The sequence below is a fragment of the Pyxicephalus adspersus genome, chromosome 3 (assembly GCF_032062135.1).
Source record: "Pyxicephalus adspersus chromosome 3, UCB_Pads_2.0, whole genome shotgun sequence".
NCBI lineage: Eukaryota > Metazoa > Chordata > Amphibia > Anura > Pyxicephalidae > Pyxicephalus > Pyxicephalus adspersus.
This window is the reverse complement of record NC_092860.1, coordinates 10,352,038-10,379,696: the sequence shown is the minus strand read 5'-3', so window position 1 is coordinate 10,379,696 and position 27,659 is coordinate 10,352,038. Positions and strand designations below refer to the sequence as shown.

General features: G+C 39.0%; 1 protein-coding gene and 1 long non-coding RNA gene across 3 annotated transcripts in view; one reads left to right on the top strand and one right to left on the bottom strand.

Moving 5' to 3' along the window:
- Positions 1-27,620, top strand: part of PIK3R5 (phosphoinositide-3-kinase regulatory subunit 5) — a 46,629-nt gene extending 19,009 nt beyond the window's left edge. The window contains exons 2-19 of one of the 2 annotated variants that reach the window (XM_072403552.1): positions 6,656-6,768; positions 9,259-9,359; positions 10,693-10,761; positions 11,653-11,791; positions 13,234-13,303; positions 15,006-15,180; positions 16,098-16,254; positions 16,941-17,024; positions 18,647-19,409; positions 19,650-19,806; positions 20,669-20,788; positions 21,021-21,140; positions 21,287-21,380; positions 21,874-21,950; positions 22,379-22,472; positions 23,563-23,645; positions 24,133-24,245; positions 25,075-27,620. In XM_072403552.1, coding sequence (XP_072259653.1) covers positions 6,669-6,768; positions 9,259-9,359; positions 10,693-10,761; positions 11,653-11,791; positions 13,234-13,303; positions 15,006-15,180; positions 16,098-16,254; positions 16,941-17,024; positions 18,647-19,409; positions 19,650-19,806; positions 20,669-20,788; positions 21,021-21,140; positions 21,287-21,380; positions 21,874-21,950; positions 22,379-22,472; positions 23,563-23,645; positions 24,133-24,245; positions 25,075-25,216 — 2,658 coding nt within the window. In that variant the 5' untranslated portion in view covers positions 6,656-6,668 and the 3' untranslated portion in view covers positions 25,217-27,620. Of the gene's footprint in view, positions 1-6,655; positions 6,769-9,258; positions 9,360-10,692; positions 10,762-11,652; positions 11,792-13,233; positions 13,304-15,005; positions 15,181-16,097; positions 16,255-16,940; positions 17,025-18,646; positions 19,410-19,649; positions 19,807-20,668; positions 20,789-21,020; positions 21,141-21,286; positions 21,381-21,873; positions 21,951-22,378; positions 22,473-23,562; positions 23,646-24,129; positions 24,246-25,074 lie in introns of both variants that reach the window. The other variant, XM_072403551.1, reaches the window with a different exon arrangement.
- The window catches only part of LOC140325619 (uncharacterized), an 18,224-nt gene continuing 2,216 nt past the window's right edge, over positions 11,652-27,659 (bottom strand). The window contains exon 2 of the long non-coding RNA XR_011919706.1: positions 11,652-11,806. This is a non-coding gene — a long non-coding RNA (uncharacterized lncRNA). The remainder of the gene's footprint in view (positions 11,807-27,659) is intronic.

Here is a 27,659-nt window from a genome sequence, read left to right as displayed (position 1 = left end):
CAGGCTTCCGATGGAGGCAGCACGTCAACCCAAAAAAGAATAGGCTATAGCTTCAGAAGACCGTTAGTTTTTCCTGTCACCAAGCTAATGTTGTTCCAGTGCTCTGAAATCACCAAAACTGGATAAGAGATGATCGGGAATTTATTACCTAGGTTGATGAAACCTAATTGCTCCTGCGATGTGCACATAGTAGGGTCAAAATTTAACTAACACCCCATTTATAATTGGGGACATTTTTGAAGAAGACGTTTTCTAGTTTATACATCTAAACTAAAATCCGCATGATTGTATTTAGTAAACCCGGAACAAAATCTGTAAAGCTGGCCAAAAATGTGGATTTTTGATGGCGCAACTGTATTTATAATTCAATTTTTTAAATTTGAAAAAAAAATGTCTCAAAGTAATCCAATGCAAAAAGAATTGCTTTGCACAAAATTGATTTACCCATTACTAGACTTACCTTGATTTGTTTTTAGCCTGTATTATAGTGGGATGGATCTGATTCAGAGCGTCAATAAAACCCATGGGTGGTAGATTGCATGCTTTCGTATGTTTAATTCCCTGTTGATTGAAAGTGCCCGAAGTTGCCTAAAAGTTGACAAATTTATGACTAGCTTAAAGAGGACCTTACCATACAATGCAACATCTACTTACAAAATATTCAGTCCTGGCTTTAGTATGTCCAAAAATGTAAGAGAATATTCACCAGATACCCTGTCCCTGGTTTATGTATTAATGGGCATGATGGCTCCATCTTCCAGAAATATTCTTGGGGAAGGCAATACAGGCAAATCTTAAAAGAAGACACTTGAGTCGTCCATTGCAAGAGTATCTTCTTGTGAGATTTGAACAGTTCTGTATCTCATCAGAAGAAGTATGGTGTTACGTTAACCAAAATGCTGGATAACAAGGGTACTGTAAATTTTTTTCTTAGGTGCTGTTTTGGACGTACTATAGCCAGCAAATTTTACAGAAATAGGGGCTTAGATATTATAAGCAGCAATTCCCTGCTAGTTCTACTGCATGGTTCTATCAGCTTGGTAAATGAAAGCTGTATAGAATGATTAGTTTTGATGTTGCATCGAAGAAATGGACCCCAACCCAGTACTAGATTGCTACATAATGTAAAGAGGGGGCTAAAAGTTCAATTTCTACCACTGCCAATGAACTTCCAATGGCCGTCTTTCTAGTGCAAGCTGGTAGGTGAAAACCAGCATAGTGCTAAAACCCACTGAGGCTTATCAACCAACCTCCTGACAAAACAGGATGTTCAGTTCCTCAATGACATCCTCTGTATTGTACCCAGATGTTCTAGTTTTCTAGGGCTTTGTTTATAAGTGCTTGAAAGGGACTATGTCTGTAGTCCACAGAAGCCAATTGTCTCTTTATTTCCATCCTTCCAGCACTGGCTATTTTAATTGGTTGTTAGAAGTTCTTGTATTGTCATACACATTGTTGGTCGTTATGAGTTTTTGTGTTTTCATACTCATTGTTGGTTACCGGCCTATTTTTTGGGTACCGATTGACTTCTAATGGTACTGAAAGCAACTGGGCTCGTCCAATCGTATGTCTTTGGTCACCAACATGTGATAAAACCCCTGAAACAACCAATCTCAAAGGGAGGTTGGCAGAAAGTTTCTTCCTGGCTAACAGTTTTGTATATTAAACCAGAACTGAGTCTGAGCAACCATTGTGTGTTAATGTCACACCAGTTGGATAGAACTACCCATTGCTTTTTATTGGCTATTGTTACCCTAACAGGAACTAGGCTATGCTACAGAATTTAGATAAAATTGTGTTTTCCGTGACTAACTTGTGTTTTTTATTTGGTAGTGTTGTGTTAAATTCTTGTTATTGTGGTTTGAGGTATGTGTAGTTTCTGTCTGCAAGGCGGGGACCTCTATATCTAAACCACTCCTCCCCATATAATGCTGCACCACACAACTAAACAGGATGAGTAACAAACCTAAAAAATCTTTGATGACTACCAAACATACAGAGCATGCAGATACTAATCAGTCTGACCCCCTTCCAAAACCAAAAATAACCTTACCCCAAAAAAAGTACATTTTTGTATGTTCTAAATGTTTATAGGACAGCTCCGGGGCAAGTGCTTTAGGACTATATTTCATTTTTTTTAAGGAACTGACCCAAAGCAATTCTTAGACATTTGTGATGCAAGACCAAAGTGCACCTTCCAATTTTAAAACTAAAATGGTTCAGATTGTGGAATTTCAGTAAAAGCTGCAAACACTGTCTCTAGACAAACTAGTATGTAAAAAATTTGCACACCGTCTGAAACAAAGCTCCATTCTGGTAATTTACCTAACCACAAGTTACACTATACAGATAAACCATTGTGGACCATCACCCCTGTATCAGCGTATATGCCATTCAAAAACCATGGCCATCCATATGAAGTTTGCCCCTCTTTCTGTTTCTAATATCTTCCATTTTTTGAGAAGGCTTTCTGCAAAATTCTGGAGTGTATTTGTGAGCCATTTGGGCCCATTCCACCAAAGGAGCATTTGTGAGCTCAGATTGATATTGGATAAGATGACCTGGATTGGAGTAGGTGATGCATTTCATCCTGGAGGTGTTCAGATAGGTTTGAGGTCTGTGCTGAATCCAGTCAATAATGTCTTTATTTTGCCAATATATTGTATTAAAATCCAGGGAGGAAGGTCTTGTAAGTATAAGTGAAACTATACATTCAAATGAATGACTTAATAAACTGGAAAAATTTGTAAAAATAACTACACCAGCATTACAAAAAGCACTCATTTTCCAAAGTACACAATGGGTTCATTTTAATCATGTATATATTTTAAATGATTGAACATCCGCCCCATATATCCTGTTTTGCCCCCCCGGAGATTAATACTGGGCAGGCAGTGTGTAGCCCCCCTGTGACCCGGAGGGTCACTTGTCCCCATAATCCTGTTAAACTGGGGTCACCCTGAATGGCTCTGATTGAGGATAAAATACACACCCGCTTGTCCTGCTATCCAGGGGGGCCGTCTCATTGTAAGCGACTCGGGAAAGGGAAGTCTGGCATTGTGTAAAGGAAGGTTTCAATTCCCTATGCTGGTGTCTGGAAGCCGGAAGGAAAAAGTGATTTGGCAGCCAATACTACATATCATTATAGAGTATATAAACAGCTTAATGAATCCACCGCACAATGTATGAATGAGCTGGACATGCAAGAGGCGAGGTCTTCTCATGTACTCAATGAACCCAAAACATCCTAATCTTTGAAAATTCTAGATATGGTTCAACATAAAAGAAAACCATGTATTATGCTGGAGCAATCACTTGCAATGTAGAAGTTCAGGTGTAGGTGCCTTAAAGCGAACTCTTTAGTACATTTCTGAAATATACTCCTGAAATGTTGCAACAGCAATTGTAAGTCCCACAATATATTATTAAAAAGCCGTCCTTGAACTCCTGTAAGGAAACTCTGAACTGAGATGAAACAATTAGTCTGCTGAAGGAAGAAGGAAGCATTTCTGCAGTCTTCTCTCCCCAGTGAATAGACTTCAATGTTGTAACTTTGCATCAAGTCACACAGTGAGAGACTGCAGCAAGCGTGAATCTGTGCCAGTGTATTGTAAATACTCCCAAAAACTGTACATGAACAGATTTTCGTTTTATCTCTGAAAATACATCTCAGTCTAGAAAAGAGAAGATGACCCTGAATGATACCTACGCATTGTTAGGAGGTGTACTGGGATTTCTGGGAGAGGCAATAATCATATGGAAACCTTGGTGGGTCATTCCTCTCCCCTAAAATCCAATCTAAAACCATCTATTTGTACTGACACTCAATCCAAACTATTACAATATTAGTTTACCTCTGCAAAAATAATACTACCAAAGAACTTGTGGTCATATAATCCAACAATAACACAAGTGAAACATAAAATGGCTTGGTTTTTAACTAATGAAAAACTGGGAGCAATACTCAGTGTACTCAGCAAATATGGTCCACGTGGATAGACTATTACATGCCTATAGATTGGGATCGTTTTAATTTGACTATTTGACCAATCACATTAGGTCTAGAGTGAAACTAAATGCATAATACAATCGTCTCACATGCAACCTAACCCTACTCTCCCCAAACTTTCCTTTTCTGTATCCATTTCTTGATCGTAAAATGTTTTTATTTAATGGTAATATAGATTGGCAATATCAGATATTACATATGGAGTGTATACTTTCTAAACTTTAGATGTACTGATGTTCTATATTTATTGTTGTTATCTATTTGTCTTGTCTCCTTTTTTATTTCCTTAACTATTCATTTAACTACTATATTGACATTGTTACATATTATAACATATGTTATCTAGTGTTTCTTGTTATAATGTTATATTATAAGATTATTTATTGTATTGTTATTGACAAAGCAAATAAAATAATTGAAAACAAACATATGGAAATATACATTTGAGCCTGGAGAATTCTGGCATGGTCATTTTGAAATATGCTTTGAGAAAAAAAGGCACCCCATATTGTAACACTGCCCCCACAGGCAACTTAGATCATAGCACTGGCCTCCCCGGCACCCCAGAATATAACACTGCCCCTACAGGCAACTTAGATCATAGCACTGGCCTCCCCGACACCCCAGATTATAACACTGACCCTACAGGCAATTTAGATCATAGCACTGGCCTCGCCGGCACCCCAGAATATAACACTGCCCCTACAGGCAATTTAGATAATAGCACTGGCCTCCCCGGCACCCCAGAATATAACACTGCCCCCACAGACAACTTAGATCATAGCACTTGCCTCCCCAACACCCCAGATTATAACACTGCCCCCTCTCAGGCACAGTGGATCATAACACTACTCTACCAGGAACCCCAGATTATAACATCCCCCACACAGGCACCCCAGATCATAACAGTGCGCCAACAGGCTTGGAGACTTTTTTGGCCGAGCAGTGCATATTCTGTTATCATTTATTATGCAATGCAAATGTTAGGATCCAGCTTATTACAACCATACTTTTGTTTTTATAATGCTTGTTTGTGCCTTTCCATTTTCGGTCTCATAGTGAAAATTGTTATCTCTTCTTTTGGTATTTACTTTGCTAGTAATCTTTAATCTCTCGTAATTGAATAAAACTTTAAAAAGCACATTATCTAGTGCGTGCTTCTCAGGAAAAATTAATAGGTTGACCACATCCCGATCAGCTTGCACTTTTTTTTAACCCTTCCTGTGTTGCTCTGAGTCTATGTTCCATTTCTGCACTGTGGCACTCTCTCCCAAGCACTTAGTTTAAGCAGGAAATGGAAGTAACTGCAGCATTAGATGGTCCTGAGGTGTCATGTGACCTGTATTGCGGTAAAGAGAGCAGGATAAAGTCCCATTCATAGCCCTGACTCATAGAACATTTCCCCAATATGAAAATATGGCCACAAATTTCACCATCAGCCTTGATAAGATGTAGAAGGTGGAACCATTGCGTCAGAAGAGGACAAACTGTGCTCGCTTATGAAAGTAGAGTTAGGCGTCATCCAAAATGATGCTGGTAATATTAAATATCGTATCTCTTGTGGGGATTGGTACTCTCCAATCTTTGCATTAGAGAGCTCAAAGTTACTTTGGTGGTGCATTTGAGATCTTGCATTTGAGAATCTCTAAACTTGAGTTCCTTTGGTGGTGGAATCCACTGTGTTTGGTGGATGCTGGGTATATCTTTTGTACCTCTAGTAATGCTGGGTACTCTCTAGTCTTTGCAATTGAAAGCACAGATTAACTTTTGTCTTGCACTTAAGTTGCTTTGGCGTTTGAATCTCCACACCTAAGTTCCATTGTGGTGGGATCTCTGAACTTAAGTTGCTTTGGTGATAGGATATCTGAACTGGAGTCTCTTTGGAGATTCATTCTTTGGACATTATTTTCTTTTGGTGGGATCTCTAAATTTGAATTCCTTTGGAAGTGGGATCTCTATATTTAAGTTTCTTTAGTGTTTGGGGCTCCACACAAGTTCCTTTGGTGGTAGGATATCTGCACACGAGTGGAGATGCATTCCTTGCACTTGAATTCCTTTGTTAGAGGAGATCTTAGTGGTGGGATCTCTGAACTTAGGCTTTTTTTAGAGGTGCACTCAGTGAACTTGAGTCTTTGTGATGGGATATATGCACATGAGTGCATAGATGGGGTTTCTACACCTAAGGATCTCTATACTTGGGTTCCCAGGTCGTTTTCTCCATTAGCTCCCACTCTACCAGGTGAATACATTTGTTTTTGTAGTTCTGAGTCCTGGGGTCAAATCGCACATGACATTAGTTTGTTTACTCCAAGTATGAATTTATACCAAGATTTCTGGCTAAACTATTCTAATGTAGGTGCAAGCATTATGTAAAATAGATTGTGACTGATGGATTTCAGTGTGGCTGTTCTGTTGCTGGAGAAGCTTGGAGGAAACTCTTGATATTACCCAAGTATCACCAAATGACATACATTTTAGGAACATCCTCCATTTAGGAGGCACCTTCCAGTTTTCTGTCTATAAGCTCTGTGCCAACAAAACTGGGCCAGACTGAAATAGGGGAATGGAAGAGTTGGATGTTAGGAACCTGAAGTCATCAAAGTAGCCATCTTTACAGTGCATAACGGGATGCTTCTTTCCTTTCAGGACATGTCTTAAGATGCAGAACACATCCTGTACCGAGGACAGGATTCAGCACGCTTTAGAGAGATGTCTGCATGGACTCACCGGGACGCTTGGCTCCTCCTCTTCTTGGACAGGTGAAACTTTTAACATTCTAAATCTAAAGTTTATTTATTGCCAAAGATTTCAGACAGAAACAAAGGTAAGATTCACCTCCTGTCTTTTTCTCTTGTTGACCATCGTCACTGCCAAAGAAAGTGCTAGGAAGGGGTAGGTGAGGAGAAATCATCAAATGGGGACACCTGTCCTGATGACAACTCTCTCACATAAGGACAAATTAAGAGAACCTGTCATATTAAGCACTCAACATGAACATGAACATGAATCCCAATATTTTTCCCTATGGTGCCCATTTTTAAGAACACTTACTATAGGTTTTAAATCAGCTTTCTTATTCAAATCTAGCATAAGAAGAATACAGGGCTGCTTTTGCTGTCCTTCTTCTGTATGACTGTCGATCATATGACTTCAATATATTCTAAAATTACTGACCCAGAACAAGTAGACAGATCAGAAGTGCTGACTTCATGCTTGTTGCAGGTCACTGACTTTGCACACAGGGAACTAGAATTCTCAGTGGAGGGGTCACTGAAAAGTAGTATTCAGATCAAGAGTTCTTATTACCCTGGGACTTCCTTTCCTGCAACTTTGGGTTACTGATTCAGACATTTCTATAACTAGAAAATGCCATATATGTGTGTGAATCCTAACAATAACATTCTAGCATTTTATTTCCTCCTTTGGTCTGTTAAATATATCACTGATAGCGTTTTGGTAAAACTTGATAAAAACATATCCTGGACATCTAGTGCTCTCTTCTATTTTTAACCCCTATTTCAGTTTTCCTAGGATATATATACTACTATATAGTAAATATATAGTAGTATATATAGCTCTGTGTTATGGAGAGGAGGGGGAAGTGTTCTAAAGTCCTAACACACTACAATGTTCTCTCCAGCCCTTTTTAGCTGGGTGCACCACCCAGCACTTTTCAGAAGCCATCCGACTGTCATCAGACAACCACTTAGGCTTTGTGTGCAGAAAGCAGTCAGTGAGTATGGGCAGTGTGCCAGCTCTGGTAGATTTCTCCACCTGGTTAAAAAATGGGGTGAACATTATACTAGCACAGTGTGTAAATGGTAGGTTCACTAGGTGAAAAAAGTCAGAAAGAATGAAAACAAATGCAGCCATTTTGCAGTCTGCTTGGGTTTAGATATAGGTTTAAATGGTAGTAAATAAAAAAAAAAACTTTCTTTTTTAGAGATTAGATTAGAAGTTATCTGGGGACGATAGCCAGATCCAGTTTGGCAACCATCATAGCTGTGCCCCACTAGGCTGACATAGTATATGGCCTTTGCCCTGCATAGAGAAAATACAGAACTTCACCACATTTGGTGCATCAGTAATTTTAATTATAGCAGGAAGGAAGTGAAATTCAAATCATGTTTTTTTTTTTCGCAGTCTGCTGACGGAAGTATTTCTTTAGGTCAAAATCCCACTGTGCTTAGAGGAGCAGTAAACAAAGTGTGAATAATGCAAGCTTTCATAATACAAAAATACATTTTCAAATGATGTTGTAATTGTTTATTTTCCTGATTTACATTCGGTGTGGCTCATCGAGCATTGCTGCTTTTTTTAATTCTCTCACCACCAATCAGAAATAAGAAAAGGTAGCCATACACATGTCGATGTGGCACAAACAATGCCACCAGCCATCGTACTCAGAACATGCCAGCGGTTTTACCATGCAATGTGCCTAAAGTGCAATGTGCAATGTGCCTAAAGTAACCGACAGAGGAACAAAAAACAAGTCGGTCTAAACCTACACATCTTGCACAACATTATATGGCTTAACTCACTTTATTAAGTCTATGACACAATCACTAAAGCTTTTAACACAAGCAAACTTTAGGGAACCTAAACCTCTTAGAAAAGCCAGTGCTTTATGTGGTGGTCACAACACCTCCTCCCTGCTCCATTCAAAATGGGCCTGATTTATTAAAGCTCTCCATAAGTGGAGAAGACAGACTATGATGGGTGAGCCTGGGTAATTCAACAAACCTGGATCCGGTCCAGGATAGTCCAACTAGTAGCAAATGAATTTGAAGTAATCTATTCCAGGTTTGTGGAATCACTCAGGCTCACTCATGATAGTCTATCGCCACCAGCCTTGGATGTTCTTGTATGATATAGATTCAGGTAGTCAGATGTGAGTGGAAAGCCTGATCCTCCTGATAAGGTTTAAATAGATGGTGAAGGCCAGCCAAGGAGGAAGCCATGGTAGGTGGACAAAAAGAGGCACACTGTGGACCCATTCAAGGGTCATTTTGGGGCATATTACATATTCAGTGTAAAAGGACAAAAGCTACCTTCCTAGAGCCCAAAAGCACATTGAGGGCAATTAACAGAGTTATTATTGGGTAAAGGAGGCCATGCTACAATGCTGGATCTAATATATATTTATAAATATTAAAGAAGATGTGGAGCCAAAGAAATTCATCCAATGTCACTGTACAAGAAGTCTTCTAATTGAACGCATGCAATAATTTCCACATTGTGTCTTCTAGCCGGGCTGTGTCTTAATTACTGGAGTCTGGAGGAACTGGTGAACCGCGAGGCTGCCAATCACATTATACTGGCAGAAAAAATCCTGGACAGGACCAAGGAGGTGAGGGGTTCAAGGGATACTTGTTTTATATACTATGAATACAATATTTATGTACATAAATGTATTATGTATTCAATGTGTGTTGAAAAAGAACAGATTCTGTATGAATACGTTTCTGAAATGTCACAATAGGCAGCAAATCATTTATCATTTTTTAAAAAAGCCCCTGAAATAAAAAAAAAGCATCTTTAATCAATATTTTTTGTCCTTGAACTCCAATCAAGTGACTTTGTCTATGTAAAATTCATGTCATCAGACTGCAGGCAGGTGGAAGCATTTCTTCAGTCTCCTATCCCTAAGTGATAAGACTGCGACATTGTAACTTTATACACAAGGTGTGAGGTTGCAGCAGTGTCAGACATTTGTGAACAGAGGCAAGAATTGCACCGACACCCCAATGTACATGCTTGTGTCATCTGGACAGGAGCACATAAGCAACATTTACATTTGACATAAGAAAACTAGGGATTTTTTTTTAGTCAAAGCAATACTGTTATTTGGCAATGCCAACATATTATATTATGATTACAGCTCCAATGTAATTTGCAGCTCTGTACAATAAGAGCAGCAGGTGTCAAGCAACGACAATAGACACAGGAGAAATTGTTATATGTGAAGCCTGGAATTTAAAGGAAAGGTCCACTTTAAGTCTGTATCAGGTGCTGCAGTCCCAAGAGCTCGGTGGGAACTTGCTAGGAATGGGAAAAAGGGGTTTCGCTGACATCTGGGCATGAATAGGAACGCTGGACTTGGTTTCCTGAGTTTACACTCTTGTCCAGATCCTATGTGCTAACAATAAGGGTGGAAGACAAACAGGAGAGCCCAGGCAGGAAGTCAGCTCGGAGTTCCCAAACCCTAAACTCATAGGACGTGGCCTGGATGTCATTAATCAGAACAGGTGACACAAATGACCCCCCCAGGGGTCACCTCCTGAGCCACAAATACACAACAGCATCAAAGCTGTCTAATTGGTGTTTACTATTATTACCAGCTGTTTATATGCTGACAGTAAGGTTCAGCTGTGACAAACAATAAAATCATTGTCTACATTTACGTAGGTTCCCTGAGTACCCCTGGTTATTGCATCTACTATGTAATCAATGCTGGGAGATCAGTCAAGAATCTGACCAAATTTAAAAAAGAGCTCTACTAAGTACAACTTAAAAAGTTTTCTGACCACATCTGTGAAAGCTTATTTAGAGTTCACAGTATTCTGATCACTACTACAGTTATCTGGAAGAGTTTTAAATTATAGGAATTAAATCTGAACTGTATTAGCTTTGGGGTAAATTGATATTGAATTTCTTCTTTGCCTTTTTTTTTTTTTTTGCAGGCTCAAGAAAAATGTCAATATGAACTTCTTGCTCCCTTGGCTCTGATGTTCCATTTTGCTGTTCTTTTGGTAAGTATTTAGAGATCCAGGCTAGAGGAAGCTGGGGATTTGCCCCTACGGGTTTTCGGTCTGACTCCTTTTATTATTATTAAACAGGATTTATATAGCGCCAACATATTACGCAGCGCTGTACATTAAATAGGGACTCCTGGGGCTCTATTTAAAAGCCCAATTTGCTGACAGATGGTCGAATTTCTCTAAATTTCTCATAAGCTCTTTGGGGCAGGGTCCTCTTCTCCAGTGTCACTGTCTGTCATTTGCTACCCCTATTTATTGTACAGCACTGGGTAATATGTTGGCGTTATATAAATCCTATTTATTATTATTTTTATTATTAATAATAATATTAATAATTAATATTAATAATAATAATAATAATACATTTTAGTTCCTAATAAAACAATGAATCATTCTGCCACCTAGTGCTCAATCTCAAAAAGACACAACTGGCACAATAGGGGATGCTTCCTAAATAAAAGAAAATGATTGAATTTAGAGCTAATTGACAAGGGAAAAATTTGTAAAGAAGAGCCCTTGGAATACATTGTAACGGTATTTACAGATTTAGGACAGTGATCAGAATACACAAAGGATGAAACTGGGTGGGTTGTCATGTTTATGTCTCTCCCTTGGTGCCAGCATACAGGGACAACCAAGATAAACTGGAATACTCCATTCCAATCGTCAACATTCAACCTGCAGTCATTACTAAAGGAATATGTGCCATTCATGCAGCGTGTCCCTTTGCAAAGCGATAGTTTGGAGAACATCCTAAACTCATTTATTAAATCAACCTCAGTGTAGCACATGTCAATGTTATTATTAAAAAATAATGTATATAGTTACAAACTTATTGCATTAGCTACAGTGACCACATTTAATATAAACCTGGTTCTGCAGGCTCCCTGGATCCCTGAAGATTGTGACCTTCTTCTGAAAGCCTTCGATACGTTTCACGTTTTCCTCACCTGGCCTGCTCCGTATTGTGACATCTATCAGGAGCTTCTCAGCTTCATCAGTGAAGAACAAAAAGCTCCAGGTATCTTCATGTGGGCTGCAAAATAAACACCAAGGACACCTCTTACTCACTTAGATAGCCTTAACTACCCCATTATGAGCTTGGGGTGCAGTTTTTTTTCAAGGATTGCCTTAAACTTCATTCTGAGTCTGCTAGAAGCCCAACCAGAAGGTAACAAATGGAAAAACAGAGAGGGAAATATTGCATTGGCCCAAAGGAAAGATGTTCCCTATATCTAGGCTGTACCCAAATTCTTGAATTTCTATTTTACAGCACAGTGGTTCAGTGGTTAGCACTCTTGCCTTTGCAGCGCTAGATTCCAGGTTCAAATCCCAGCCAGGGCATTATCTGCATGGAGTTTGCAGGTTCTCCCTGTGTCTGGCTAGGTTACCGCCGGGTACTCCAGTTTCTTCTCACATTCCAAATAATGCAGTTAGGTTAATTAGCTTCCCTCCCAAAAAAACTGACCTTAGACTGTATTAATGACATATGACTAAAGGGACATTGGATTGTGAGCCCCTTTAAGGGACAGCTAGTGTCACAACTGTTAGTGTCCACAACTATGGACACAACTATGGACAGCGCTGCGTAATATGATGGCGCTATATAAATACTGTGTAATAATAATAATAATAATAACAAGCATGTAAGGCCTTAGCCTTAATAACAAAAGATACGTTTGAAATGAAAGAATATCTAAATGGTCTTCTACCACTGTTATCAAGGGGGTAGCTAATGCATTTCCTATAAATGGGGAGATGCTTGTATAGTCATGTTACAGGAAGATCATGAAAAGCAGACTAAGAATAGGCTGTCTGGAGATCCTTAGGAAACCAGGTCATGTGCAGAACATCCATCATTTTCCAATAAGCAAGGACTGGGATTGAAGGGTTCTACAAGGAAGGGCATAGGGCTTCATATGTATGTATGGACTGCCTGACCCCCAGCAATGTTGGTGCAAAAGAAATGTTTATGTTCACGTCACCTTTAGGATCATCTTTTTTTCACCTTTCCTGCATGCTTGGTTTGTCTTCCCTTTGCCTTGACATTCCAAAAATCCAATCCTTTCTACAAGGCGTCCATTAAAACATCTTTTTATGTACTCATACAAAGTGTATTCAACACAAGTTACCAACATATTAGGTTTCAAACAGAACATTTCAGATATAACACACTCACAACACATGTGGCATGAAATTACCTACAGACTACACATTCTCAAAGTCGCCAAAGGTGCCCATATGGATGTGAACTGAAATTAAATTTTAGATTTTCCCACTTAGTAATTGTATTGTATTTTCCTTGAAACTGCATGTGCTTAAAATGTTGAAGTCCCATGGTGCACACCCTGTGTTATGCAAATACCCGCTACTACTTGTGTGGGAGATATTTGACCCCTCCTGCTATCAACCTTATCATGGAGTGTTTGTATTACTGATTTCATTGTTTTTTTTGTTTAATAGGAATTTCCTACCAGCGCATGGTGAGGGCAGAACAAGGTCTTCTAACTAAATCTTCCCTGCCTAGCATTCTGTGAGTATAAGATTCAATATGGGTGTTGCAAGAGGAGGGTTGGAGTGTCCTCAGCTGGTACTGGGACTTGGGGCTTTTTCACACCAGCAAACATTTATAGCAGCTACAAATACATTACAACTACAAATACATTTGATTATTTGCTCTGCTGTCTGTATTATTTCTCTGTGTTTTCACAAATCATTAGTAGCTGCTGTAGACAACAGAGTTATCAGATGATTCTGCACTTAGCTAAAAATGCTGCAAATTTATCAGGGGTACAGCTTTATAATGCTGGAATTGCTACAACACAGACCTTTTATTCACTGCAATTAAATTTTGCATTGCAAAAAAATGCTAAATTGAGTATTTGCTGCAAAATTGTTTGTGGGACACAGTCCTTAAGCTTCATTCACATGAGCAGGACCTTGCCATTCCGATGGCCCCATATCATCATCTAACCACTATCGTTTTTATGTTGTTCTGGCGTTCATTCAGCATTCAGCCAAATGTTATTCTGAATTCAAACCACTGACAAAAGATAAAAGGAGGAGGATATACGGTAAGAAGTAATTCTTTGCTAGAAGATTTGGACCAGCCATGTGAATGAATCAGTAGAGCAGTCCAGCAGATAAAAGGCTTATAATTCATGTATATATTCCAAATACTACCCAAATGTTCACACATTCTTCATAGCAATAAAAAAGACAATGTACATTGTAACAATTATCTGATACTACAAGTTCAGAAGCCTTAGATGCTATCCTATCATTTATGTGTAAAATGTATCATGAAGCACAAGACAGCTGGCCAGGAAGTTCTCTTCTAAGCCTTTGTACAATTTAATTTGTATTTGGTGGTCAGCCATGGTCAGCTGTTAAATCTACCACCATTTGGGCATTTTATGGTCATATCATGCTGAAGGAATAAACTCCCCTGACCACTCATTGTAAAAGTAACTCAAAGGAACCAATCAGATTTTATTTTACTGAAGTAGAAATATTCCTGATGGTTACAAGGAGCATGCATTGATTATTATGTAAATTCGGAAATAGAAAATGTTGTATTGCCAGAGCAACTAGTTGGCTTCTGGATGTCTTCTTAGTACAGGTTAGATGAAACTTTGACATCTTTCCTTTCCTTGACTTCTTTCCTTTTCGACAATTTCATCAAACTGGGGCACTTCTGACTTTCTCCCGTTGGCTGCCTGGCCATCAGGCTTATTACCTGGAACTTTCGCTTGCCACGTGCTTGTTATGAATCAGGTATACAAAAAAGTACTGAAGCCAGAGATTGGGTCTGATAATCTAGCAATGGTTATTATTAACAACAGGAGACCTCAACAAACACAAACCACAAACATCTCTTAGCATAGGATCAGTTAAAAACTTAGAGGTTTATGCATGTATTTCTTATTGCCCATAGCAACTGGGGATTGAATCTTTTTTAATTGTGCACTAAAAAATAAAGAAAGTGATTTGCTGCTATGAGAATTTTATACTAGTTCATGCGCAGGTTCATTGTTAATGAATCAAATGGTCATGTGCTGCCATCTGCTGGAACACTGAGCAATTACAGTCTGCTGGCAGTCGAATGTAATATTATTGGTATTGTGTATTATAATTGTGTATTGGTGATATTAATAATAATAATAATAATAATAATAAAAATACACAAAACCTAATTTCTGTAGTTCATTCTTTGGACACTTCTATCCTTGTAGGACGGTGCTGTTGGTGAACCCAGGGGAGCTTCCTAGAGAGTTCTTATCAGTTGCTGAACATTTGAGTAACACTGAGCAGAGTGCTGAGAACAATTACATCTCTCTCATCCAGCACCTCTACCAAGCCAACCTAGGACCTTCCAGCCAGATCTCCGCCATTGGAGACACACTTAAGGTATGTATAAGACGCTCGATGTTCCATTACTCACCCTTACAATGGAGAACATTGTAAGGGGTTTTAACCATTCAAGTCTCAAAAAAGTAATCCAGGGTTCCTCCAGAGGTTGCTTGAGCAGTGTTCTAAATAATTATCTTTTTAGCCACCTGTATTGGGGACAGGCTTCCCACTGACCACAAATACAGGTAGTCCCCAGGTTACATACGAGATCGGGACTGTAGGTTTGTTCTTAAGTTGAATTTGTATGTAAATCAGAACAGGCACATTATTTTAATAAATGCAATTAGGACAGATGTTTGTCTCAATATATTATTAGACAGCATGGTGTCAGTTACTGTATAAAATACTCTCTGTGAGTTAATCACACAGCCTAGACATTCATTAACTTCTGGAGCAAGCTGTGCTTTGATATTCAAAAAGAAACAACTGCAGAGTTTGTCCTGGTCATTAAAGAGTTATAAGATGTTGCAGAACAGCAAAATATTTCTTCTACAAGTCATGCAAACTGCCCCCTCCCCCCATCAAGCCTCCATCCTGCACACAAGCAGGGAAGCCAGTTTGTATCTAGGAGTCGTCTGTATGTCGGATGTCCTTTACTCGGGGACTACCTGTATAAGGGATTCTTCTCATATTGATCACCAATGTATAGGACCACTGCACGGACTACCAGTGTCAGAAAATTATTTTTCTAATGAACTCCAATGTAAGGGGCACTACAATCGTAATATGTTTCTTTTCTGGCCAATATTACTATTTGCTTGATTTTATGATTATTACTGTGAGCTGGAGATGTCATAACTTAGCAGGGTTTCGCAGAGAAATGAAAACAGGACAGGATGCTCTAAAAAATAAACTGGTTTACAGAAAATTTTGCCTCGTGCATGATAATTAATAATGTTTTTTTTTTCTTCCAGTCTAAGACTTTAGAAGAACTTGAAGCCATCTTTGGGGACCTGACGGAAGCTTTGGAGCACTCAGCCAGTGAGAATAACACAGACAGGAACCGGGACTGGCTGAAAGACAGATTGCGGGAAATTGGGACACAGGCTGGACTGCTGGGGGAGGCAGAAGGTGAGAAAATAAATGATTGGTTCTAAACTGACCAACCGATATCTGGCCAGTGCAAGGTAATCAGCTTTAGGAAGTTCTGGGATAGTTGGGGTTATTGATGTGATTTGGGAACCAGGATCTGGTTGCATCAAGCCACACAATGGTAAACTTTAAAAGGGCTCTAATGGGAGTTGGTGACTATAATAGATGGCGGACAATGTCCTTTTTGGCTGATTTTTAGCAGTGACTCCAACCTAAAAACCCCAGCCGATGAATATACTGCCTGCTGTGTACCAATATGGAACCCACTTTCTATAGTAATTATTTGGCAGCAGTCTCTTTGATTGGTGGATGTTTGAGGGGTACCACTTCCAACAACCACTATTCACAAATCATTGGGTGCTAGGACCTGGTTTTCAACACTTGCACATCCTTATATTTGTTTGCAAACTTGTAAAAGGCAAAAACCTTCATTTGTTATGAACAAAAAAGCCTCAAACTTGAACGCCATCCCGCACCAGAATTGTCAGTGATCTCTTTCCTGCAAAATCATTTGTATAATGGGCAATCTGGACATGTTGTCTATACCAACAGTCAATAATAATCTAACATTTGGTTCTAGATAGAGACAGATGTATATGTTTGCTTCTTTTTTTTGCATATGAATAAATAATAAGATAAATAGTAATAATTTTTTTCCTCTTTAGTTCCTATTTCCACTAATCATTTCCTGCCAATCTCGCTGCCAGTGCCCAAATGTTTCACATACAGCTGGGACCAAGACAACTTTGGTAAGCATGAGATCCAAATAGCTTATACATTATATGATCAATAGTATGTGGGCTTTTCTCCAAACGACTGGGTTCAGCTGTCACTATTGAAGGGTCCTTTTAATACTACAACATACAAATACATTTTAGGCATTTTTGCTCTTGAGTTGAGTTTGGTGAGGGTCCTTTTCTGTTCCTCTGTGTCTGTGCCCCTGTGTACAAAGCCAGCTCCATAAAGATGTGGCTAGACCAATTTGCTGTGGGGAAAATTAAAACCCTTGACCTCAATCCTACTGAACACCTATGGGAAAAACTGGAACACAAGCCAGTACGAGCCAGGTCTTCTCATCCAACATCAGCACCTGACCTCACAAATGGGCACAAATTCCTACAGACACCTTCCAAAATCTTGTGGAAAGTTTTCTCAGAAAAGTAGAGGCTATCATAGTAACTAAATAGGAGGCTGGCTTCATATTAATGGCCATAGATCTTGAATAGGATCCCACATAAATGTTACATAGTTACATAGGTTAGGTTAAAAAAAGACATAAATCCATTAAGTTCATCCACTGGGGAAATAAACAAATCCCATATATAAAACCCTATAAGACATAGTTGGTCCACAGGAAGGCAAGAAACCCTGGTACAATTTGCTTCAACAGGGGAAAAAAAATTCCTTCCTGATTCCATGAGGCAATCGGATGTTCCCTGGATCAACAGTCACTGTTATCTTTACTTTAAGGCCTTAATCCCCAGTTATATTCTGAACTTCTAGAAATCATCCAGCTTTTTCTTAAATCAATCTATAATAGTTGCTGAAACTAGTTCCCGAGGGAGCCGATTCCACATTTTCACAGACCTTACAGTGAAGAATTCCTTCCTTATCCGGAGCTCAAACTTCTTTTCCTCCAGCCGCAAAGAGTGCTCTCTTGTTCTTTGTAATGATCTCAAAGTGAATAATGGGGAAAAGAGTTCTCTATATGGACCATTCATATATTTATACAGGGTGATCATATCCCCCCTTATACGTCGCTTCTCATAGCTGAGCTCCTCCATTCTTTTATTAGTTTAGTTTCCCTTCTCTGCACTCTCCCCAATTCCACAATGTCCTTTTTGTGAACTGGACTGCATATTCCAGATGTGGTCTGACCAATGCTTTGTACAGGGGCAGGATAATGTCTCCATCTCTGCAGTCTATTCCTCTTTTGATACAAGAAAGTACTTTGCTAACTTTAGATATTGCAGCTTGGCATTGCATGCTGTTATTAAGTCTATGATCTACCAGAACCCCCAGATCCTTTTCTATTTCTGACTCCCCCAAATGTTTTCCCCCTAAACAGTATGAAGCATGCATGTTGTTAGCCCCCAAGTGCATATACTACATAATACATAAATAACTTTACATTTATCCTTATTAAATGTCATTTGCTACTTGGTTGCCCAATCAAACAGACAATGTGATAGTCAAGTGCTTGCATTCTTTAGGCCAAATAGCACATATCTATTTTCCTATACTGCCACAATCCTTCCACTTCTTGTGGTTCTATGAGCCTTTCTCCAGAGGAGTGTGACACTATTTTGCAAATACATCTTTGTGTAGTCATTGCTCCACCCTGTAATATATTACTCCTATGTTTTGACAGATGTGCTGAATAATATAATTTTGAATGAAGGAAACACTAGATCGACGTGTCTCTCTCCAGAGTTTGAGGTCAATGAGGAAGAGGATGAGGATGAAGAGGAATTGGAAGAGGTAGAGGAGGAGGTTAATAATGAGGGTCACCAAAGAGACTCAGTTTTCTCCCAACAACCAAGGTGCTGTGTCTACTGGAACACTCCAAGCAACATTCAAGAGGAGACAACCACTACCATCCTGCCTCCTGACCTCATAGACAACAGCACAAAGTCTTTTGTGTCCAGCTTGTCCAGTTGTGTGGACAGTGGATACATGGAAGACAGCGACGACAGTTCCCAGGAGATATCTGACAAAACAGAATATCGGGAAGAACGGGTCAACCGAAAATTCACCCAAAAGATATGCAAGTTTTTTAAACCACGCAACAATGGACACAAAGCCAAACTTAAGGCAGAGACTGGCAATTCTCCAACTCCATCGATAATGGGTTCAATGTCCAACCTTCATCAGAACCTCCCTTTGAGGCGAGCAGGAAGTCTGTACACCCCACAAGTCAGGAGAGTACCGGCACGGTCCAAAAGGTCCCAGTCACTTCCTCAGAACGCTCTTGGTTCCCATATTTGGGAGATCCAACAGAACCAAAAGCTAGCTTTAAATAGAAGACCATTTCTGAGCTGCAACGAGGACTCAAAAGCTTCAACTCTGAGGGTTGTAGTGTTTGGCTCTGATAGAATTTCTGGGAAATTAGCTAGGGCTTACAGTAATCTACGGTGAGTTTGGGTATTTTTGGTTTTTTTATTTCAATTTTAAAGTGTGTGTAAAGCCAAAATCTAATTCAGCTAACTTATTGAATAGTGAAAGTCTAGTAGAATGTGACTGATGGCTACTAGGTTTACCATGACCTGAATCAATAATAATATCCATAGACAAATGTATTCTAGCTTTTTTATATTGATATTTGCACCTAACGACATTTCACATATTTCTTTTTGTCTACCTGGTTCTTTTAGGTTGAAGGAAAGCAGCTGTCCCTTATTGACAAGGTTCTTTAAGCTACAATTGTACTACGTCCCAGTGAAGAGGAACAATCCCTCTCCATGCATTTCACTGACAAGCCCAAGCTCACCTTTAAAATCTCCTAGCCCGTCTGGACAATCCATTCTAGAGGTAAACTGACATTGTACAAGGAGCTATAACTGTGCTGGTATAATGCTAGGAACTATATGATGGTTTAACATATATTCATATCTTTGTAGTTAAAATTAAACCTAAAACCAAACTAGGCTCATTTATAATAGAGAACAGATATCTATATTTGCTTTCAAACATGCACACTGAACTACACATGCTACAGACCATCCTATGCCTCTTCATATCCATGGAGTACAGACTGTTTTTATCAAATTTTGTTTGCTATGCACTAGGTTCAGTCTGGTTAGAGTCTGAAAACTGGTGCAAAGCGTACTTGTAAAGACCTTTGCTTTGCTCAATAAATGCCATCCTCCTGCATAACTATTGAGCCCCGTAATTTGCATTAGCACTTTGTACATAGGCTATTGCCATCTTTTCCTTTAAATATAATACAGTTTCTGAATTTAAAACAATGGAGTTCCTTGCCCGAGGTAAGATTAGTCTATTGCTACCCCATTAAAAATGTGTATAAAATAAGTGAGGCGTGAGTACTCATTTAGAGAGGTGAGTTACCAAGCCGAATAAGGAGGTTCAGTGGCTGCTGTATAAATTTAGGCAATTTATTGTACAGCAAAAAGCTAAATAACGAAACGCGTTGGGGCCGAGATTGTTGGTTCTTTCTCTAAATGTGCAGTTCTACAATGAACTCTGTACTATATTATCAACCTGTGTGATCATGATGTGAATATTTAACACATGATAAGTATACTTTGTATTTTTTTCTATGCAAAAACAATCCTTTTTTCTAAACCTTTTGCCATTCTCTGCACTTCAGATTTCTGCTACTCTCTTTCAGTCTCTTCCTTTCTTCATAGCTAAAGTAAAAATGTTTCCACAGGATGTAAAGGGTGATGAGGAAAGCTCTAACGATATCTCTCACTACATCGGGATGTTGGACCCCTGGTACAAGCGTAATATCCTGGGTCTGATGGACCTCTCAACCCCCGCTCTCTGTCAGGTAACTATTGCTAACGTAATCAACCAACAGTGGACCCTATGCATTAAATTAAACAGGATAGAAGATCCAAATTTAGGTTTAAAAGGGATCAAAGTGAATAAACCAACTACACGCTATTAAGGCAAGGTGTCAAAATTGAATAGGAGAAGCAGCAAAGTAATTATAAAATACTTTTTCTTGCTTAACAAACAGTCACAAATACACTTTACACGATCTTCCTCTTATCTCACAGTCAAATACACCTGAAAGTGACTCGGAGGACACAAGAAAAATGCCCATCCTTGCCGACATGGTGCTGTATTATTGCCGGTTTGCCAAAAGATCTCTACTTCTGCAGCTCTACCGGGCGGAGGTAAATGACACTTTCTGATGCCAATGTATTCCATTCCTTGAACTGTATTGAGCATGTTATTGTTTACTTTGTTTTCTCTGTTGATAAAATAGTCAGATTTTGGGTGTTTGCTTAATTGCCTCATACATGTCTTTATTTGATTCTAGATCACCTTTGATGGAGGCAGAAAACAGACTGAGGTCTTCATCCAATCTCTGGAGCTCGGTCATATTGCAGCTCTAAGAGCCATCAAAGCTTCAGGTGAGTACTACAGCAAAGTAAATGATACACAGCATTAAAAAGTGGGAAGTGGGATGGTGGAAAGGTGGCCATATCGCCAAAGCATAGTCAGTTATATCTTTAAAAAAATGTAGGAAAGACTTTGTGAAGTGTAAAAACATTTAAGTTTTGTTGCTGTCTGTGATCTGATTGGGCCAAAGGTTCTAAACCTTCCATGCTTTCTTTCCTACAGGAAGTGAAAGCAATTCTCCAGCAACACATACAAATGTCTGGGTTTTTATCGCTAAGCTTTGAGTGCTAGTATTGGACCACCTAAATTCCTTGCAGAATTCCATTGAAAATGCTGTCCTTTAATGTATGGGTAAACCCAAAATCTAATTTTCAGTGGCCTTGCATAGACACACATACAGAAAGCAAATCATTTTTCTACCTAATCACAAATTCCCTACTGTACCCGCCAAAAGTAAGCGGAGAAGTTCTTCCTTTAATGTCTAATTACCTCTTTTGTCTTCAGGTCCTGGCTGTAAGAGGCTCGGAATAGACGGAGATCGCGACGCAATCCCATTTACACTACAAATTGTCTACAGCAAGGTAAGGTAACACTGCCTTCTTCCTCGGCTACAGTCATGAGGTTTTTTTCAATGAATGCAAAACATGCCATGACCAGTCAAACTTCTGTATTCCTGCATTATTAACTGATCTGCAGCAGAAATGGCCTGGGTCACGGGACTTTGTTTTTTTAACAAATGTAACTGCCTTTATGCTAGACAAAATTATTTAACTCACATTAATATATTAAAAAACCACATTGGAATCTTGGAAAGCCTGAACTTTAAAAATCATGAACAACCACCAGAACGACCAATTAGATCTAACAAAAATATAAAATTGCAATTCTAATTAATTGACACACTTTGCACATTGCCCATTGCTATGTTAAAAAAAGTCTAAAATCATTTATTGCAAATATAAAGTAATTTAGCCCGGTTATAAAAAAGGTCAACCTTGTGTTCCCACAGTCCAGCGTAAGTGGCCGGAGCCGATGGAGTGATGGAGAAAAAGTCTGTACGTCAGTGAGCTTGAGGAAAGCATGCAGTTCGTATGAGGAACTCGGTAAGAGAACAAATATTATAATGTAATTATTATATAAATATATATATAAATGCCTGTTTATACATGACACGTGGTTGTGACAACTAGGGCTCTGCTGTAGATTGATCTTCTCAGTCCCCTCCCTGCACTGTTTCGGCCATATCTTCTGATGAGAGAGGACACTATGGGCAGGTGATACCATGAGATTGGCTTGGGGTCACCACTGCAAAGAATGGCACTAACAGAAAATCAAAATAAAGACCCAAGACATCAGGAGACTAACCAGAAGACAACTTTAGAGGAGAGGAGCAGTGTAATGAGAAGGTCTTGCAAAGATGAGTTTGGTCATTTTGACTTTTTAGACTTTGGGTCTGATTTATTAAAGCTCTCCAAAGCTGGAGAGGATACACTTTCAGCAGTGAAGCTGGGTGATCCAGCAAACCAGGAATGAATCTGGTCCAGGATTGAAATCATTTGCTAACAAATAGCAAATTATGTTTTTGCAATCCATTCCGGGTTTGCTGGATCACCCAGCTTCACTGCTGAAAGTGTACCCTTTCCAGCCTTGGAGAGCTTTATTAAATCAAGCCTTTTGAATGGGAGCCCACCATGTAAAATTGATGTGGAGTTCTCCTACCCCATAACAGCAGAACATCTGAAATATTTGGTAAAGGTCTTGATCTGGTTCCTACAACAAAAGGGTAAAGCTCCCTTCTCCAAATATATAGAGAAGACATTGGACCTGATTTATCACAGCTCTCCAAGATTGAAGATAGCCTATCATAGAAGAACCTGGATGATCCAGCAAACCTGGAACGGATTTCTTAGAAACCTTTGCTATTAGTTGGCAAAAAAAATTTAACTTTAGATCAGATCCATTATGGATTACCCAGGTCCTGCTATGATAATCTTTTTTCTCCAGTCTTGGAGCACTTTATTTAACTCATTGTATAAAGGGAACACCAGAAGAACCTGGCAAAGGCTTAGTTGTCACAGTAGAACCAGGCTTGGTGGTAAATCTTCCCACTGGGCAGGCAGGCAGTAAGTACTTACCATACACTTTTCTATTGATATGGCGGCCTGAGTTTATACTATCATGTGCTTTGTTCAGATTCCAGAATGGAATGCCTAAATCTCACTGTGCGGGAGGTGGTAAAGAGGCAAAACTCCAAGACAAAGAAAAGCTTCAATCAGGTGAGAACCACACAGGACAGGAGGGGGCAAACATCAGCCATATATATGGTATTACCCAGCAGGATTTGCCCCGGTCTTGGTGTAACATAGTAGAGTGATGTTGTTTAATTTTTGCATTTGATTGGTCTGATAAATCCAAGGACGGGGATACTGGACGGTGATCCAAGGACGGGGGACGGGGAAGTGAATTATCCTTGCAGAATTACTTTGCTGGATGAACAGGCTACATTTCCATAGTAAATCAACCCCATTGTATTACACTTCCATAAAAAAAATGAGCAAGAATGGTACAAAAGCTGCAATGTACTTCAACTTTTAATGTATATACTATTTTCATGTACAGACTGTAAACAAACGTTTTTCCCCAAATCTCCTGAGGAAGCTGACAGGCGAAATAAATCATATGAAGTCAATGATGATAAAATGCTGATAGCTAAATATTGAGCTAACTCTGGCATCTACTAATCTTTCCAATTCTTTTCAGCAGATCAGCATTTCACAAATCAAAGTAGACAAAGCACAGATTATTGCTCAGAATGGAGGAACATTTCCCTTGTGCCTGGACCAAGACGAGCGAAAAATCCTTCAAAGGGTTATCAAGTAAGATATTCTTCCTAATCATTGTGCTATAAAGGAGGAATGTCTATATAATAGCAGTGAAAGGAGACAGATGAACCAAGGGAGTTCTACTATATATAGGATATGATAAGGGAAAGCTCCTAGATAAATGGGACCTATGGCCCTGCAATCAGCAAAGCTATAGCCTACTGACTGGAGAGCTCTAGCTCTGACGTAGGGGTCACGTTAGACAGCTGCAGAGAGACCACTGCTTTTATGCACAGGGTCCTTCCCTGCTGTATGCTGGCAGGAGACAGGCCTTTCTGATGAGGTTGTTTTGTAAAATTGTAGGACATTGAACACATTTTATTTTGATGCACCTAAATGTATTTAGCTGAAAGAAAAGTTGTTTCGGCCTTAAAATAAATTTAACGAAAAAAAATGTAATATGGCAGTATAGCCAGCAGATGGAACCCCATGACTACTGTCAAAAATTTCACTTGGAGCTGCTGAGCGCCTGCAAAAAGCAGAATTATATTCTAACTAGAACTTTAAGATTGTGCTGTTGTGCATTTTGCTTTACTTTTACATGAACCAAAAGCATGGACATATAAGTATTGATCAGTCACAGCAAGGTGTGGCATTACAGGATACTGACCAATCAGTCTTCCTAAAATCTCCTTTTATCATGGTAATATATTGATTTGCATTTTTTAATTCAAATCTATTCCAAAAAATGCAAAGCAGCACATTTGAGGGGTATCTGAATGCTGGAGCCGAAGTGGTAATTTTTCAAACATTTCAAAAACTTTTTAATGTGCGTGCAGCTTCCACAGTGTGTATTTTATATTTATTTCTTATCTCTATATAGGTGTGAGGTATCGCCGTGTTACAAGCCTGAAATCAGAGACTTCCGTAAAATCTACAGACCGCATTGGTCACAGACGGCTCATGACCAGTTCTGCTCCCTTTTGTGTCTGCCAGTGGCAACGTTCAGCGGTGGTCACCTCTAGAGGGCGCAGTTGGCGACAGGGAGCTTAACATCTACTGACCGGGTTCAATAAAACGTTCCATTTTCTGGTCAGCCAAGACTGGCCCTCCGGAACTGAAAAGTCTGGTTTTGTACGGTACGACCAAAAGTTTTTATAGTCGGTAAAGAAATCTGAAGACATTAAAAATAATCTGATTGGTTTCTGTCCTACTACCCAGAGTAGAGGATTCATAATTGAGGTTTTGCCTTTCATGCCATGTAGGACACTGGGAAGAAAGGATATCAGATATTGCGTATCAAGACCGCCATATTGTGATGTAGTGTCACATGATAAGGAAAATGAAAAAAATCTCTCATATGGAAACAAAGAAACTGGGAGAGTGCAATACATTTTTATTGGGTACCTAAAATCTTTTTGTTCACGTGTTGGACGGATTTAGAACTTTTATTCTAACTTTTTATTAATGATCCCTGTTGTCCTAATTTGGAGGCCAACAGGACATCAAGTACTAAGAAAACTACTCCTCAAACATCAAGAAAACCCAACAGGGACTCTTTTTCTTTCCCCACAATACCCAACAGGAAGAAAAAAAAACATTTGTCTGGGGTAAACTTTAAAGTCAAAGCTTTTTAAATTTGTTGTAAATGGAGTAGAAGGTTTAGAACCTTTGTCAGGGTTGTATGGTTAGCTGTGGCCCCAATGGGCAGATTTACCCCTCTATTTGCCTCGGTGGCCATTGTCACTGAGACTGAGAGTGATAGGATAACTGTCAACAGAATTGGGTTACAGGGGGAATCTTCCAATGGGGACACCTAATTCTGTCCTGACAATCTAAGTCGAGATACCCCTCAATTCTTACTTTTGTGCCTTCCAAAACAAGGACAAAAATGTCAAAAATAAACAACAAGAGAATTCCTTAAAACAACCAAAATGTAGTTTTGGGTTTAGATGTAAAGTAAGAATTGTTTGAGACCTATACTGGTACAAATTGGCTTTAACAAGGTGGCTGACGAGTATTTTTGCCCTATGACCTACGGCATGTCAAAATTGGATGTAAAGCTGTTTTTTTCATGTAAATATTTGTGTATTGGACCCATGATCTAAAATTAAAGACAAACTCCTCTTTGTCTATTAGACCATCAGGGGCCTCCAAGGGTCAGGTGCAATGAAGAAAGCTGAAGGAAAGGAGAGCATAATTGTTTGAAGAAATCTTTACGGGTGCATAAAAATTCATAGAAAACATCCAACGTGTTTCGGGGACTCCATGGTCCCCTTCATCAGGGATTTTGGTGCTAAAGTCCTGAAGCGAAGTTTTTTTGTTTTATTTGTTCTATGCTGGACCATTTTAGGTGTACAGGGTAATCTGCCTCGGTATGAAATGTTTGAAGCACCTGAGTTTTCTCCTAAAAAGTCTAGTGAGTGGGTTTATTGTTTTATTTTTGTCATTTTTACTATATAAAGGAGATTCAGTGATATTGTTATGCATTCATAGAAGGGTCATAAATGTAAAAATCCTGTTTTTATTCTCCTTGCTCATGATTAGGGATCATTGATAAATTAATTTGTGTTCAGCACAACCTCACTTGCTAAACTAAAACTTTTCTGTGCTAACAAAATTCTGCTGACTCCAATGACTCCTCCCCAACCACACGGCTGCCAAGATTTTAAAGTAATTTTCAAGATTACATATACAATAATATAATAAATCTTTAATATATTATTAAATGTGATAAGAAGGGGGTTTATGGTAAGATTGTTCATAAAAGCAGGGATGTTTTAAGGGGCAAATTTTAAAATCTTGGGGTTAATTTGAATAGCAGCTTCCTTCTCAGGCTTCCCAGAACCACAGAAGCTCTGCTATGCAAATCTTGACTTTAGTGTAAAAAGTCAAGCAAAGACTTGGCCACTCCCACTTCCTGCACCTCACTGAGGTTTCATTAGGGGGGTGTCCAAAAGGCTAAGGTTAGTGCCATAGTGAAACATTTGCATATTAGATTGCGGCAAGTTTTCAGGCTACAGGGGCTCTCAAGAAACTAAGAATATACGGATTGACACCATAAATATATATTTCATGTTTTATACATAACTCCAATCATTTACTAGACCAAATATCTTGAACATGTATCCATCGCCCCCCAGTCCCAGGCTAAACACCATCCTCATTCTCAGCTGTAAATCCCAAGAAATGATCAGCCTAAGCAAAACATTATATTTACTTTGGAATGGTTTGCACTTTTAGCTCTTATTTGTCTGGAGTTGTCATGAGTTAGATGAAATGTTGCTGTACAAATGTATAATTTTACCAGCTGAGCTGTTGTATTTTTTTCCGGATGAATATAAAATGTACATTTTTTAAAATCTGTAATTATCACATTAATTTAAAAAAAATCATTGTAAAAAATAATAAAAAACAATTTATAAATGGTCTGCTTGTCTCGTTATGAAAAGTGGAGTGACGAATGCT